We start from the raw sequence: 17237 nt of genomic DNA, 5'->3' as shown, positions 1-17237 counted from the left end.
AACTAGCTGTGATGTATACTGGTCAGATAAACTGACGTTCCAGATTCGACTGTTCTTAAATTATAATAATACGAGCTTTTCCAGTGTTTTTATAAGCTATTACACACAATTTTCTCAAATTACGCATGCTTAATTTTAAAATTTTAATATGACGATCTCTCAAAAATAAGACATATTTTGTTGATACGAATAATACATATATAATCTTTTAAGTCTTCATCAACTGTACAATCGCATACCCACACAGTCTTATAATTTCTCTTATTCCGATATGAGATCGGTTCATTCATATTTCTTTTGTCTATAAGCTTTCAAATAGCCGTTAATTGTCCATGAAACCTCTTAATATCGGCGATCATTATCTGTATTCTTCAACCCCATGCGTCACATGATCAAAGACCATAGGAGAAGCCCTTAGGCAAATCCCACACCACAAACTCATAGGAGAGATGCTGGGCATCAGAGTTGAGGAAATGTCTAAAAAATATTATTCATATAAAAAATGTGCATCTTCTTTTCGAGAGCTCGTCATATAAGACCTTCAGAAATAATCATGTTTGACTTGAGAAAATTTTGGGACGAGTGATCCCTAAGAAGTTTACTGGGCTACGTGTGAATGATGTCGTAAATACGTTGGAAAAACTTGTGTTGGTATAATGAGTACATTCGTCGAATCTGAGAAGTTAAATAAAATATAAAAGTTTATTAATCTAAGACATATTAACTAAACATAAATAAAAGTAGGCGACAAAATAATGCAACCTACTAGATCGGTCATAGAATCTGTATTACGAGCTAAAACATGATCAACTTGATTTGATGATCGAATCACAAAAACAAAGTTACAAAATTATATATCCACTGAAAAATATGAGGCATTAGTAGTTAAAGCTNATAATTGTATTGACTTACGTGAGTATATAATATATCGAAAGTTCTCAGTAAACTCTTGGTGTGTTTGAATAAAAAGATTGGCCGATCAACTAACTAAACTACATGGGGTGAGAATCATCTTATACAAAACAAAACCGAGAGTATATCTTCAGATGTAGCATAGAATCAACCTAATTTTCTTCACGTGCATAAAAATTTTCTTGACTAGTTAAATCAAAAACTGCGTAAATCGGACAAATTTTTTGTTTAAAGCTTAACTTATAATTTACTATCTAAATGAAGTATTTATGGGTTGGGCCGATTTTATGTTAAGATAAAAAAGCGGGCTAATAAACGTTTTAGCCGGTCCTTTTATTGGGTTGGATTTATTATTAAATTAGTCCAAATCAANTCTCACGAATTTTTATTTGTGAGACGGGTCAATCCTACCGATATTCTCAATAAAAAGTAATAATATTAGCTTAAAAAGTAATATTTTTCACGGATAACCTAAATAAGATATTCAACCCACGAAATTGATCCGTGAGACCATCTCATAAGAGTTTTTATGTATAAATATATAGATTTTTTTTCTTTCTTATTTAATAAAACAAAACCCTCTTTAAATATTTCATTGACTCTACCAAATATCATTATTATATGTCTCTTTCAAACATAAAATTTCATTTGAATTGTCATTTTAAATGTTATTAAAGGCTACTTTCTTGTCGTTGAACTTTTGTTTTGCTGGATAGCACAATAAATTTTTTTGGGAGGAACATAAAAATAATTATTTGCATAAATAAAAATAATAAATATTCTTAATTTTATCACTTGTTCAATGTTGGTTGTCTCAAAAAACTTATTTAAATGTTGGTTGCTAAGTTTGTGTGCTGCAAATTATTGTTATTTGGTTCGCTCAATATTTCCGTCATGTCTTTCAGTCTTTCTAATATTTTATTTTGAGCAATTCTCACACGATTTCTTGTATCTTTATTCGTGACACGAATCAATCATGTTTATATTTGAAATAAAAATTAATATTTTTTCACGAATAAACTAAATAGAATATATGTCTCATAAAATTGACATGTGAGACCGATCGTCTCACATAAACTTTTGGTTTTTGTTTTCATGTATGATATAAATGTGGAGAAATGAATGAAAATTTGCTACAATTTGATCTCGATCTATTTTTATTTGTTTTTTTGTAAAAGGGGATATCATATTTTAAGACTTTATATTGTATTATTTACTGTTTAATAAAATCTCATTTCAAAAGCCAGATTATTTTTTCTTTTCATGATTAAAGATAACGATGATTGAAGATGAATTTATATCGATAAATGAAATTCCAACAGAAATAAAGGAAAAAAAAAGGTCGTTAGACCATACATTCTTATTAAAATGGGGTATAGAATTATTTCGATAGTGGAAGGTACAACTAACTATTTCAGGCCAAATATAGGATGATTAATAACTATCGCGTGTCTTTATATATATAATTTTTATATTATAACGACCTTTCGACGGATATCACAAAGATATTTATATGAACATCTTATGATGTTTATAATATTTTTATCAACCGACGTCCACCATGAGCATCTATATGAGAACAACTGAGATGATGCTTTCAACTAATAAATGTACAGTTTCATAACATCTCGACGACACCTCAATGATCTTTACATAAGTGTCTATAAGATCAATTATATATTAGTGTCTTTTATGTGAGATCTTTATATATTACATACAAGTATCTAGTTAAAAAAATAGAAATTAAATATGGAAAAATTTTAAAAATAAATTTAAATTTTTATATTTTATAAAATTAATTTTTATCCCAGAGATAAAGATCCCAAATCAACATAATATTGGATAAAGATACGGTGTTTGAGGGTATTGTTATAAGAATATGAATATTTTAGGGATTTTAAAAAACCGATAATATGTGTGTATATATTTGGAGGAGGATGTTTTATTATATTTTTTTTAATTAAAAAATGGAAAGTATCAAAGTCATTAGAAAGCTTCAAAAGTAGAAAAGGGCCAAATCTAACAAAACATTATCAGAAAAGAATAAAAACACAAAATGTTATCGCATAGAAAAGTTTTTAATATCAGAGAGAAATACCTCCTCCATCCAAATTGACAAAGATTATAAACAAAATCTAGCAAAATTCATTTAAAAGTTTATACTTAGGGTTCCAAAATAACATGCACAAGTGTATTTGTATACTATCAAACTCGAGCTTATAATAAGCTTGTAAATATTAAGTTTCATGTGAGACGGTCGTACGAGTCTAAATTTGTGAGACGAGTCGACTGGATTCATACTTGCAGTGTAAATTATACTTTTGATATAAAAAATGTTTTTCATGGTCTGGTCGAGTTACATATCTGTCTCACAAAATTGACTCATGAGACAGTATCATAAGAGTTTTTTTCACCATAAAAAACCCATGAATAAGCTCGTTAATTATCTAGCTAACAATTAAGTTTATCGTTGTTATATTTCTTATTTAATTATATATTGAAGAACATTCTACTTTATTTTATAATCCCATCCTCCCAAAATTTAAAAACATGTATCTCCTCATCATCTTTTAAAAGGGATATATCAACATTTTTCATATAATTATGTTATATTATTTAAATTAAAACTATATATTATAATTACTAATTAGATAACAAGACTTGAGATATAATGGCTTTGATAAATTATTTAACTCGATCCTCGATCACATCGAATCCCATCTCGGTTGGATCAGTAGCTTGCACTTCGTAGTGTATGCCTTCTAATGCCCTTCTCAATCCATCTTTCGAGGTTGCATACAATATCTTGGCTCTAATTCTTGAAGCCGTCGGAGCCCTGATACAATAACTAATCAATCTGAATTAATCCAAATATTAATAAAATTAAGTTAATGATTCTAGATCTAATTATAACAAATATATCAAAAAAATACTAGTTAATTATACATGCTACTCCAATAATTAACCAATCATGTCAAGTAAATTATAATATATATTTCCTTGGCATATTCTAATCTTATCTTAAATAGTTAACCAATAAAAATCAAATAATGTTTGCTAAGAAGGGACGACAGATTGTCCTTTCCCACTTTTAAAAAAGTTAGAGCAACTTGCGAAAAAAAAATGTTATAAAAAGAGTTGATTAGGATTATCTCGATGTTGGATGGTTTATCGTCTCGATTTTTAGAACCGTTAGGTGATTGTCTAATTTAAATTTTTTTAAAGTATCGGATAAAGATGAATAATATGTCACTGAGTTTAAATCTGATATATATGAATTATTGAAAAAATACGTAACACTAACGAGAATAATTAGATATTTAGATAAAAAAGAAAGTACATAAACATCGCCTAGACAGTGGATGGTCGACCCTCTACCGCGTTTGAGAACATTGCAAAAAAAATATGATCCGCAAAAAAAGATAGTATTATGTAAGTTGCACTAATTCAATGAATAAATAGAGTGTACCAAGCAATGAAGAAGATTTTGCTCTTCCGGCACTTGTCAACGGTGACGAAATCGAAATCGAAGACGGCGTACCGACAGTCGTCGACGGTAGCGCCGCCTTGAGATCTTCGTATCCTTCGGCGGGTCCGCCGACCTTGTCCACCGTCAGCACCTTAGCTGCCTCATCAATCTTGAACACGATGTATCTGTGGACTTTCTTCCACTTCATCGCCATGAATGATTTCTTGCATTCCTCTGTCACCCACATCCCTGTGGTGGCCTACACACACACACACATACATATATATATTATATCTGAAAAAACTACATGACCGACGTGTAAGGGGCTGTATACACAGAAAGCGCAGATTGAAGTATGAGTTTCAGAGAATTTGTGGACGAAATTTCCGCCGACCATTTTGCGTTTGGCTGCATCGATGAGTGTGTGTATGTATATATACATACCATTTTGAAAGCCATCGCCATGAGGGATCAAATATTCTTCGTTAAGCTTGATGGTTGAAGTGTGTTGGAGACTCGAGAGAGTGTGCTACTGATATATTATTCTTACATGACTTAATCGGTCCACCACTAAAGTGCAATTTTACAAATTTGACCAAAATGAACATAAGCCTGAGGACCACCAAGGCCATAAATGGGAGGGAAAAAATGTTTTTTTTAATAAAAAACTCGAGGATTATAACAAATCTCTCGCTCGACTCGACTTGGAAAAAAATTGTGGATCGACGGCCAAGGCTCGATGACTAGATCTGCAACGATGGGCTCATGACAAGTACATAGAAAGGGGTAGAAACATTTTATTTTTCCTCCCTTGAGAACTTTCTCGTGGAGTCTATTCGTAAGATGAAAGTAATTTAACTTTTCTTTTCTTAGTGAATATATCAAAAAGTGGATATTTTCTTTCCTATATTGTGCAATCAAATTATTCACTCAATCTTTGAGACAAAGTGTGGAATCTCATAAAATATGAGGGTCAACAAAATCTAAGGTTATGGACTGTAACATGGTAGTAGTAGCCATATGACTTGTATCTATTGTCGTCTATAAACTTGTCATTTTACCTACATAAAAAATATGAAACACAACCAAGTTAACCAAGAATTGCACGAAAGCGCCTCTTTGATGGAATGTGGCACTACAATGGAGGATCATACACCTAAATCCCCTTTAATCCTGTCTTCGAATTGCTCAAAAAGTCTTACGTTACAAGCAAAGTGAAAAACGAAACTTGACCCCAAGAATGTAAGAGGATTATCCCTATACTAATGGTTATATTTCTATAGAGTTGCAAGCAGGCCTGATGCGATGATGAAATCAAGAAGATTTGATAATTCACGTACTCTGTAGACTATAGTTATCCACATCTATCCATTCAAAAGAGCCAGATAGACCAGCACAAGTATAATGATAGAGGAAAATTGAGGAAGAATTAAATTTCCGGTTGTCTCAAGCAATAATTGATTCTCATTTGAAGTAATCGAACTCAAGATGAGCTCGTGTCATAAATCAAGCCTTGGCTCAACCGAACTTGGTGTTAATCTAGAATACAACGAGTAGAGTTCCAATTCGGAAAACTGAGCCAAAGCATAATAATTCATTTTTTGAGTTTTTAGCCAAGCTAGCGCCGGCTCTGGAAAAATTGAACTCGGATTCAAAACTGATGGTGGATGCGAAGGAAATGGCTAGATTAAACCATGTGCAAGAGACGTGCTTTTTTACCTGATCAAAGTGACATCCGCCATTCTTGGTGCATATTATTCCCAGCTTATTTCGGATAAAATTAATGGACTTGGCTTCAGGTTTCATGCAGAATTCCAGAAAAAAAATTGCTATTTTCTGACACCTCCTTTTACAATCATCTGCAGCTTAACAAAGAAATCCTACGGTAACAAACAGCCAAACTATAACTGCTATTTAATAATTTAATTGAAATTTCCTCTCTACAAGAATAAAATGTTTTGTCCCTAGAAAGTTAACTATATATCAGTTACAGCAAGTACAAAACAAATTTCACTTATTACGATCTTCCCAAGACTAGGTAGTAGATTCATCAATACAATCAAACAAACACGATTCACAAAGAAGCATTCCAAAATTTTTAAACAAATTAAGTAAGTTAATTTCAACTATTTTTATAGTCTCTTCATTGAAGTTCGGGTATCCTCATCCCACTTGTTCTTGGGTATTTCCCCAGAATCGGTAATAATTACCTTCTTCCTTGGCTTCCCACTGTAGGTTCCTGCCCCTCCTTCGATGGCATACACAGTATCCATGCCTTCAATGACTTTGCCGAAAACAACATGCTCGCCATCCAACCTGAGAAATTTTTATAGCCATGAAAAGAAATACTGAGGGACTACTTTGTGAACTATTAGACATCCAAAACAAAATCCCTTTTCATATCTTAACCAAGTGCTAGTTTTTAAGATGCCACACCCCTTGGACATACTATCTCAATTTCCCTACAACCATGAGAAGTAAGCCCTTTGGCTCATAACAATATTACAATGATTGATGCCAAATATATACATCCTAAATATGCCATGATTAGAAAAAGATGGGCAACCATTCCCTCGGGCTATAACTTTGTGTAAATGTGAGTTTCTATATCGACCTTAGCACAAGAGCTCACCAGTATGCCTTGACTGTGGTAATAAAAAACTGCGAACCATTAGAATCAGGTCCTGAATTCACCATGGACACAGTGCCTGCAAAAACCACCACATGAGTGAGCAAGTGAGTGACTGTCTATGGGTGGGTCACGCTGAAAGTGACAAAAAAAACATTTTTCTTGGCTTAGAAGATGCGTTAACATGCAAGAAAGGAATAAAAACTTAAAATTCAACTAGTGGTTGTGTTCATTGTGACAAGCAAGATTAAAAAACAGTACAACAACTGAAAACCTGCGTGTGAATGCTTCAACTTATAATTTTCATCACGAAAGGTGCCACCATATATAGATTGATTTCCTCTACCATCTCCAGACACAACATCTCCACCTTGTATCATGAATCCAGGTATAATACGATGAAATGGTGTTCCTTTATAATGAAGAACTATCCCATTTGCAGCTTTTCCCATCTCCCCTGATCCCAGAAAAAAATATCAACAGAGAACAGACTCTAAATTAAAACATTACAATTCAAGAGTGTTAAAAGGTTGACTTCGACAATCTTCAAATACCTGTACACAAGGCCCTAAAATTCTCTGCAAAGAGAATTGCAAGTATAATCAGAAACAGTACATGAGGAACTCTTAACATTTGGCAAAATAGTAAAACTAATATGCCCGAAATGAAGCAATTGAATCAGGCTGAAAATATTACCCACAGTCTTTGGCATGACATGACCGTATAAACCAATAATGATTCTACCTGTATGTCAATAGATGTCAGATGCAAAAATTGAATATAGAAAACAAACGAGAAGCTTAATGCAGAATATACAGATCAAATATCCTCTTATTTGTCCAGACTCCAGAGTGTTTTTTCTGGATGTGATCTAGCTACAGTTCTCGTCTTCCTGTTTCTAATGCAAAGAAGGAAAAAAGTTTGAAGAGCGCATGACCAGGAGATATTGACCACTTAGCACATGCACAAGACTACATTTTTGAGTTAAACAACATGTTTCATATAATTGAATCCCTTTATCTATTTCAATTTATTATTTGATATTTGTTTAATATTGTCTGTGGAATTTGCACAATTATTTGCATAATTTGTTGCCCGAGCTTGCGACTGAAAGGACATAGACTAAGAATTACTACAAAAATATTAAATCACCTTCAATCAAGTGTAAATAGAATTCAATTTCTTTGTGCAGCTTTTGGGGTAAACTGAATTTTGCAAACTGTTAATCTTTTAAATAAATTAAATTCTAATGGAAATTTCATAGACTGTTGGATAAAAATAGATTTATAAGTCCTACATATAGTGTAATACACAAATACTTAAGAAATTTTCACCAAAAGTTGAGCTATGTACCTTTGTTTTGATTGTTTGGATAGTACGGCATTCATGAATAGGCAAGTACATTTGTTGCTTGCTGATCCTAGTTTTCTCATTCATATAAACAAGGGATATTTTGTTATTTAGACCCGGTCAAACCTTTTTTTTAAAAAGACCCTCCCCAAGTGTATTGAAATACACTAGAAGGTCATTTTTCAAATTGAGAAGTTGACCATGGTTACATAACCAAAATTCCCCAATCAAAAATTATGTAAAATTCTTTTTCATTATATTTAGAGTTCACATTCTCAGATTTTTTGGATGAATTAATTAAAAAAAATCAACCCTCCCAGTTTATTTTTTTGTCTTAGGGTTTAGGTAAATTTGTAGCATTTAAACATTAGTCTTTGCGATAATGCATTTTGAATTGGCACCCATTATATTGCGGATTGGCCTATTACACTTGATCATCCCATTGCAAATTGTCAATCAGCCACCTCTTTTTTTACCAAAATTTCACCACCTGACACTTTATTTAAGGTTACGCTTAGATCATCACGTACCGGATTGATATGACGATATTTTTAATATAAAGCAACTGGTAGAATATGATGGCTTTTACCTATTCGCTGCTTATCTATGTCAACATCCAAAAATACTCTGTGAGTGGTTTCATAGATTTCTTCTACCTTATCTTCCTCCTGAAAAGTAAAAAAAAACAAAAAAAACATGAGACGTTTTTTTTTTTAGAAAAAGCCAATCAAGAGAAAGGAAAATGTATATGAGTTAGAAAATAAAGGAATCAAGATGAGAAAGCATCCAAATAAATCTAAGAAAGGTATAAAGGAAAAAACTATTTCTTTCATGACTTTTTGGGATGATTTTGTGTGAAAAAAGGTATTGTTGTACCAGCAATGAACTATCAAATCTTTTGAAAATATACATAAAAATATAACTACACGACCTTAAAAATAACAATCTTTTAGCCAACCTCACACCATATATTATAAGGCATGTAGTTCTTCCTTATAATTAAACTAGAAAAACGTAAACCAGCCTCCAACATGGCTTCAAGGTATCTTAGTGAGATACTGAAATTTGTAATGAAATATACTAAATGAATCCATATGCATGCACTTAGATCTCTTAGATACATATTTAGACAAATATTGCTTAAAAAATAACCGATAGTTATTTAGAAAAATGAATGGAAAATTAGCATGTGCAAAAGGAGTACTTAACGATGCCTATAATTACTGTTTTACTCATTGAACATTATATTTTCTGCAACCTTGTGTGCAACCTGGTAGCTATGCCTCCTATTTGTCCAAGGAGGACTACATGAACTCTGATTTGAAATGGGAATCCAATGCTGACTAGAATACAAAAAACAAAGATTGAACAAATTGTTCATGTTAAGTTGAACTCTAAAACCAACAGTTGAGTAAATGAAAATTTGCTCTCAAGTCCATTCTTCATATCAGAATTGCGAGGCATAACCGTAATTCCTAGTCAAAGAAGATAAACAACTTCTAGTGCAAAGAAGTTTCGTATACTTTGACCATATGCAATCACTATGACACACCTAAAGGTAAGAACTACGGAACTAGACATAAAGCATACACTCTAAAGAACTCATCTTTCCAAACATGCAAAGATATTGCTGAACAAACCCCAACTACTCACTACTAAACTCACTCCACGGTTAAATATTACCACTTGAACGTGGTTTAACCACCCAAAAAATCGAATGTCCACTTATTATACATGGATCACATTTTTTGCTGCAAATATCATCAGCACTCAGCTCTAATACCTTCGTGTATTTCATCAGTTCGGTATCAGTTTTTCAAAATTTTGTTTTTTCACATAAAAGCAATCGCCAAATTACAACAGAAGCCCCTTAACCGCAACAGACTATCGTATTTTCACACTCACTAATCAGTCAAGTACACCAGAAGCAAATCAAAACCCATCAACCGCACCATCACAAGAACCTTAAATCCCCATCAGATCCATGTAAGCACACAATTACCAATTCAATCCAACTACCCAATAAAAATACATCTAACTTTTACCGAAACGTAAACACCAAAGAAGGAAAATATACCACTCGAGAGAAGGAGGAAACAAAACAGATCAGCACAAAAGCCGCCACGAAGATCAAGAGACACCGCGGTTGAAACAGCACTGAGATATCTCGACTCATCTCCACCTTTTCAAATCACTCATAATTTTCCCACTCCTCGTCTAATCATCGATATGATACACAATTCCTAAGGCAATTAATCTGCAATCTACTCGTTACAGTGACAGATTTAATTTTGTTTGAGGGGAAATCTAATCAAACGACCCGAAACCATAGACTGTCAGTGGAAGAAAGGAAATTTTCAGAGCAATTACTGCGATTTAATTATCAAATCCCACAGTAGCATCTGGTTCCTTCTTTCCTTTTTTTTTAATTGTGGATTTTTTATTTGCTTAATCGCTTTGGTCGGCCCAAAGAACGACAAACTATTCATCTTGGGCCCAAACAACATGGGCTTTCTTCTAGCGCTGGTCCCTCAAGAAGATTTCATTCAATAGTTGGGCTGAAACACAAGCTAATACAAAGTAGTAATTAGGAAAAAATTTTAGCAAAAACTTGTGTGAGACGGTCTCACAGATCGTATTTTGTTAGACGGATCTCTTATTTGGTCATCCATGAAAAATTATTACTTTTTATGTTAAGAATATTACTTTTTATTGTGAATATCGGTAGGGTTGACCCGTCTCACAGATAAAGATTCGTGAGACCGTCTCACAAGAGACCTACTATTTACACTTTTTGTTATCAATTTTAATATTCTTTCAACATATTGTTGACATGATATCGAATAATAATGACATAATATTGAAAAATATCAAAAAGACATCGGACTTTGATTAGATCTTCAATGTCAAGTCACTACTCTGATATAAAATGAGTAAAGTTGGAATAAAATTTAAATTAGTGACATAATTCCATTAATTGATCAATTTAAAATGCAAAATGTGCTAGTTGTATTACAAAAAATGTAAGGATATCAGTACATGTAGTTTGCATGTATTTAATTTAGCCCAATAAAATATGATACCTGATTATTTAAAGATATCGGTACATCGTAGTTTGTATGTATTTAATTTAGTAATATGACAGTGACATTTCGTTTCTTTCATAATTGTACAAAGAACCAATGTTTTTATAATCGGACACGTGATCAAATCGGTCTACTTAATTAAAAAAACGGCTTAATTAGTCGGATTGGTTTAACCGGACAGTCGAACCGGAATACTATTAATGAATAATATATTTTTAATTTTAAAACATAAAAGATTTATATAAATAGATAATAAAATATGTTTACGAAAGTTTAAAAACTATATATATATTTAAACAAATATAAGATTTTTAAGATTTTAAAATAAGAAAATCAATTTTTCAAACAAAAACAATAGATTTAATAAACTCTACTACTTAAATAATATTTTTAACGAAATCCAAATTTCAAATAATAATGTTTATATATAACCAATATTAAATTTAAAATTTTAAAATAAGAAAATCAATTTTTCTAAACAAAAATCGAAAAATTGTTGAACCGTCGATTCATAGTCGGTCTGACCAGTTCTTGACCGTTTTGACATATTTAACCACTGAAACGATTTTTAAGAGTGTATCGGACCGGACCGAAGACCGATTTCCAATCGAACCGACCAGGCCAATCCGATTTTGGAAACATTGCTAAAAACTTTCTAGTGGTAAAGAAAACAAATATTGAAATCAATTTTGTACGTTTTAAAATAATTTTTAAATTTATGAACTCTATACTTGCACAAAAACAATTTTGATATAATAGATCTCTCAAATTAACTTAGCCGATGATTGGATTTGAATTTTTCCGTTACTAATTTATAATTTTATTTAGTTGCAAATCTCCTAGGTTTCACGTTTGCTTGCTATTGTAGCAATGGATGCCCGAATGAAATGTATCAGATTGCTAATTGCACTTGGACATCAGATAGACAATGTGTACATAACTGCACGAGATGCAGCTCTGCTGAGTGCTTCTCCAACTGTTCCCATGCTGGAAACAAGAGTGAAACATTTTGGTCCCTGCATTGGCCAATCATTATCCGAGCTGCCTGCCGGAACTCTCGGATATCTTGACCATGAGTACTATAGGCTTCACTACCTCACAACCAAATCTACGTTTATAGTTTCGGTGTTTTGCTGTTGGAAATTCTTAGCGGTAGGAAAGCTATTGACATGCTGTATTAGGAAGGAAACATAGTTGAATTATTGATTCTGACTCTGATCTTGATGCAAAGAATGGGATCAACGGAAGCAACTATTCGAACTTTGAATTCTTGGTTTGGTACTAATGCTGGCCTCTCCAAAGCATATGAGTGCTTCGCTGATTCACACAGAAAATGGCCATGGAAACCACTGATAAGTCGATCAGTCATTCTTCCGAAACACAGATTTACTTTGTGGTTGATGGCTCATACTAAACTCCTGACTAGAGATCGCTTATCATTTGTTGAAGATAAGTTGTGTTCTTTGCAATGAGGAACTTGAATCTATAAACCATCTTTTCTTTCATTGCAAATTCTCGGCGGCACTATGGAAGGAGATCCGCAATTGGTTGGGAATGTCGAAGAACATGGCTTCACCCACGGCTGTTTTGAGGGCGTTTAGAAGTTGTTATCGTGGTAATTCGGTGTTATCTATGATGCGTATAACGGCACTTGCAGCTACTGTTTACAGCATTTGGAACGCACGCAACAACTGCATTTTCGACGATGAAAAGTCGAAGATCGAGGACTTGGTGCATAGGATTAAGATTTTTGTTCTTCGTTGTATTCCTACCGCTGTTGATGTATTTAATGTTGTAGTGTAGTTACGTTTATTTGGTACTTGTGTGTGTCATCTTGGGGATGACCGTCTATTCTGTACTCAAACTTTTTACCTTCTTTTTTTTAATGAATTTACTTCGTTAAAAAAAAAAAGAAAAAAGAAATTGTGGCAATAGCACCAGTGCTGGAGATGGATTGAGAAGTGTGGACAATGAGATTGGACCAGCTCTTCCTCAAGAACACTTGTACCTACAGCACAACTTCTAACTAGTTAGCATCCAAATTGAACAAATAGCCAAATCATCGGAATTCCTACTTTTTAACTGTATACTAAAATCTCGGCGAGAAATGTATATTACTGTATTTGGTGGTCTCTGTCATCAGAGGATTCAGTTTCTCTAGTCTTCCTTGTAATCCGTCGGTGTTCTGGAAGCGTATGATATGCATTAGTTCTTTGATTACCCATTACTCCATTTATTCAACTAATTGCCATTTATTCTCTCTATATCAAATTGGACTTTAAGCGTTTAAGTTCCTACAATCAGTTAACAATTTACAAGTGGAAGCAAGCAGAATACCGACGGCGGAGTTGGCGGGCAGAGGCCGCAACAAGAGCGGATTAACTCCTAACATCTAATGGAGAAAAAAGATTCAAGGTTCTTGTATAAATTTTCTTAATTTACAAGTTCATCCATCAAAATACAAGTTTTAAACTCCGCTATAAATGTCCAATTGTCTATCTATATATGTTGCACATTTTCTGGTAAATGATATGTTATCATTGGTTGATATCTTGAAGACAGTGTACACTGTGTCAAGGCAGAAAATAACAAAAGCTACGTCTATGCTTGTAATTTCAGCAAAGGCTACCCTTTTTCTCAGACATAAACCAACAATGTCACAGTTCACACCAGATTATGCGTGCCTTTCCTTTTCTTTATTGTTTTTATCAAATCTCACTTAGATTTGTACAAGCTCCAAAGAAGAAAAACAAGATTTGGATCCATCCCTTGAGACAGATTCTTAAAATAGGCCAAGGAGACAGCATTACACACATTATTCATAATTCAAGGAAAAAAGTAACAATAATAGGCGGAAGGACAAATCTATCAGTTTAGTCCAGTAAGCAGATTTTAGCATTGAAAGCTACGATTTACATTTATATAAAGGTAAACCTAACATACATTATATTAGGCACATTAAGGTGTGAAAACCAATTAAAAAAGGAATTCATTTGCATTTTTTCCGACAAAAGCCAAAACCTTAATCCCTTCGAGATAGCCTTGCTTCGAGTTCGATTATGTCTTTTTGTCATTGGTACACTACAGACAAAGGATGCCAAAGATAAAAGTCAAGAATATGATATGTAACGTTGGCAGGCAATAAACCCCAGCTGAATCCCCCATAGCCAAATCAGCAAGCCATGACCCATCTGTTTTGAAGGCCTGGGACCCGGACCCGGAATCTGGATCCGGTTCCGACCCAGTAATCCCTAGACCGGGTCCACTCATGCCAGTTGGATCTGACCCGGATAGGTACCCCTCTCCATTCGTTGTCACTGTTGGTGTTGGATCCTTTGAAGATTTTTGACTGCAACACACAAGTGCAATAATGGGTGAAGCTCATTAATTATAGGTGTATTAGCATTCAGTATCTTCACCTAGAATTATTTGGTGAATCTGTAAATGATTTCTGCAATGTGACAAAAAATCTCCAAGAATGTAAAGTCGCCAACTTTCTTTCTATCCATTTCTGGTAAAATTATGAACTTTTTCTTTGAAAGCAGTAAAATTATTAAAATTAATTAGATAATGCTAATAGTTTAGTTACTCTTTTGACTAAACGAATACGGAATATGTCGTCAAAATCATGAAAAACCATCAAGATTCAAGAGTACTGTTTTACCTGGGCACAGAGGGGCAAAACGTCACCGTATAATCGGCGCCGGAGCACGTAAAAGTGCTGGTGGGATCATCGTAAGCGTAGCTATATGATCTGGGGCAAGCAGACTTGAACATCTGCGCGTAGACGGACGGCCTGCAGGCGGCGGGTGAGTTAAACGCGCCGCTGCAACAGTACTCCGGGATCCCGAACGCCTCACACGCACTCCTACACGCCCCACCGCCTTCAACCCGGAGCTCCGATGGGCATACCCGGTTCAGGTCCGTCACACATCCTGTGGAAGCACACATACCCGACCCGCCAGTGGTCTCCAGGATCATGGGTAGATTATACCCGTCAACCAGGCTGACATCATAGAAGTCCAAACCGCCGGTGCCGAGGGTAAACTCCGCCAGAGTGACCGGTGGGGCAGCTCCGAAACCGTTGCATTCGAGTTCACCCGACCCGCAATCAGCAGTTCTGCAGGAACCGGGGTCCGACCCCGGGAATGCGCATTCCGTTCGGCCCCAAAACCGGCCGGACCAGCCGGCGGGAGCCATGATGGTGCGGTAGGAACCTTGTGGAAGCTCGAATCCAGTTGTTTCCAGCTTTGGACTGCCCGCATTTGCTAGTATACCGGGCCATACAGTGTCCTCGCATCTGTTAACAAACGTAAACGTTGCCCCAAATGCACCTGCGTCACATTGGAATTCAAGAACGAAAACCCAGTCAAAAATTAAGAACTAAGCCCCCAATACAGTACATACGTAGAACAACTGTAGTTTCAAAAGGCAAGAAAACTTGTTCATGCTTGAAAACGTAAAGAGCACGTATGTCGGGAAAAATATACTTTACCTCTAGTGAAGAGGAGAAGAGTAACGAGGAGGCTTGAAATGAAGGCTGAAGAAGGAGAAGACGCGGCGGCATCCATGACTGCGACGTTTCCTACTTTCAAGCAAACTTTTTAAGACATAAACATATGATTCTCTAACAGTTGGGCATAGAAATGGAGATGTAGGGAAGATGATAAAAGATAAGAGGGTAGAGAAACAATGGCCTCTCGTGTTCTCGGGAGGGTTGCAGTCCTGGATTGAAGCTGAGGTTTTTGTCGAGACTTAGATGATGAAAACATCTGAAACAGCTATAGAAACTGATAAAAGGAAAAGGGGTAGGTTTTTAATTATAAAAAAATATTAATTTTTTAATGCAATTCCTGAGAATTATCATAAAATTTTATTTTTAAAATACATTTTTATAATATTTAAATAAAATAATAATAAATCATATAAAAATTTAATAGTAATGATTTTTTAAAATTAACAAAATTAATGAAATTAAGAAGAACAATAATAAATTATTATATTACGCTTCAAAAAAAACTATTATATTATTAAAATGACAAAAACTTGTGTGAGACGGTCTCACGGACCGTATTTTGTGAAACAAATATTTTATTTGGGTCATCCATAATAAAGTATTACTTTTTATGCTAAAAGTATTACTTTTTATTGTGAATATCGGTAAGGTTGATCCGTCTCACAGATAAAAATTCGTGAGATCATTTTACAAAAGACCTACTCTATCAAAATTAGAATAGACCATATTTCAATTAAGTTAAAATCAAATCAACCAAACTTTTTTTTAAAAAAAATTTAAAAGGATAAATTAATATGCATACAGAAAACTTGAAGCTGAGATTTACTCAATTTAACATATTTCTTATAAAAAAAATTAATTTAAAATTGTGACGTTATTATTAATTTATTTCATACGATTTATTGTAAATGTTATCAATATCTTGGTTTTTTATTTAAATAATATTAAAAATAAATAAATTTATCAAAATATGAGGAAAAAACTATAAAATTGTAACAAAACCTAGGATCCACGTTTCATTCTACAATTTTTTTTTAAATAATAACTATATGATATTTTCGATAAATTTATTCATTTTTGTCATATAATTAATTGTTTTTTTTGATAAATGCGATTTATTAATTAATTAAAACTTTTAAAATATTTCAGTGAGATAAACAAGTATGAAATATCCAATAAATTATTAGATGTGACGATAAACTTGTTACGGAATCGATATGTTAAAATGGATCGATAATTTCTCAATCCGCTAAAATTTCGAATTGTTATGTCCAC

At 33.7% G+C, this 17237-nt stretch overlaps 3 protein-coding genes across 3 annotated transcripts; all 3 read right to left on the bottom strand.

Moving 5' to 3' along the window:
- Positions 1-3573: 3573 nt before the first annotated feature.
- Positions 3574-4846, bottom strand: LOC140962549 (actin-depolymerizing factor 5-like). The gene is given in 4 exon segments (XM_073421503.1): positions 3574-3748; positions 4382-4466; positions 4469-4640; positions 4826-4846. Coding segments are annotated over 4 exon segments (429 nt in total). The 3' UTR covers positions 3574-3597.
- Positions 4847-6266: 1420 nt separating this feature from the next.
- On the bottom strand, positions 6267-10777 carry LOC140962546 (peptidyl-prolyl cis-trans isomerase CYP21-1-like). The gene is made up of 7 exons (XM_073421499.1): positions 10438-10777; positions 8950-9028; positions 7707-7754; positions 7565-7588; positions 7285-7467; positions 7014-7089; positions 6267-6697 (listed from the first exon to the last, which is right to left on the bottom strand). Exons 1-7 carry the CDS (start codon positions 10534-10536, stop codon positions 6514-6516), a joined length of 693 nt encoding a protein of 230 aa, XP_073277600.1. The 5' UTR covers positions 10537-10777; the 3' UTR covers positions 6267-6513.
- A 3635-nt stretch (positions 10778-14412) lies between these two features.
- Positions 14413-16231, bottom strand: LOC140962249 (thaumatin-like protein 1). Its single transcript, XM_073421098.1, has 3 exons — positions 15942-16231; positions 15111-15780; positions 14413-14795 (listed from the first exon to the last, which is right to left on the bottom strand). Exons 1-3 carry the CDS (start codon positions 16015-16017, stop codon positions 14528-14530), a joined length of 1014 nt encoding a protein of 337 aa, XP_073277199.1. The 5' UTR covers positions 16018-16231; the 3' UTR covers positions 14413-14527.
- Positions 16232-17237: the final 1006 nt, after the last annotated feature.

This window comes from Primulina huaijiensis, chromosome 17 (genome assembly GCF_012295235.1).
Source record: "Primulina huaijiensis isolate GDHJ02 chromosome 17, ASM1229523v2, whole genome shotgun sequence".
Classification (NCBI taxonomy): domain Eukaryota; kingdom Viridiplantae; phylum Streptophyta; class Magnoliopsida; order Lamiales; family Gesneriaceae; genus Primulina; species Primulina huaijiensis.
This window is presented reverse-complemented; position numbering and strand designations above follow the sequence as displayed.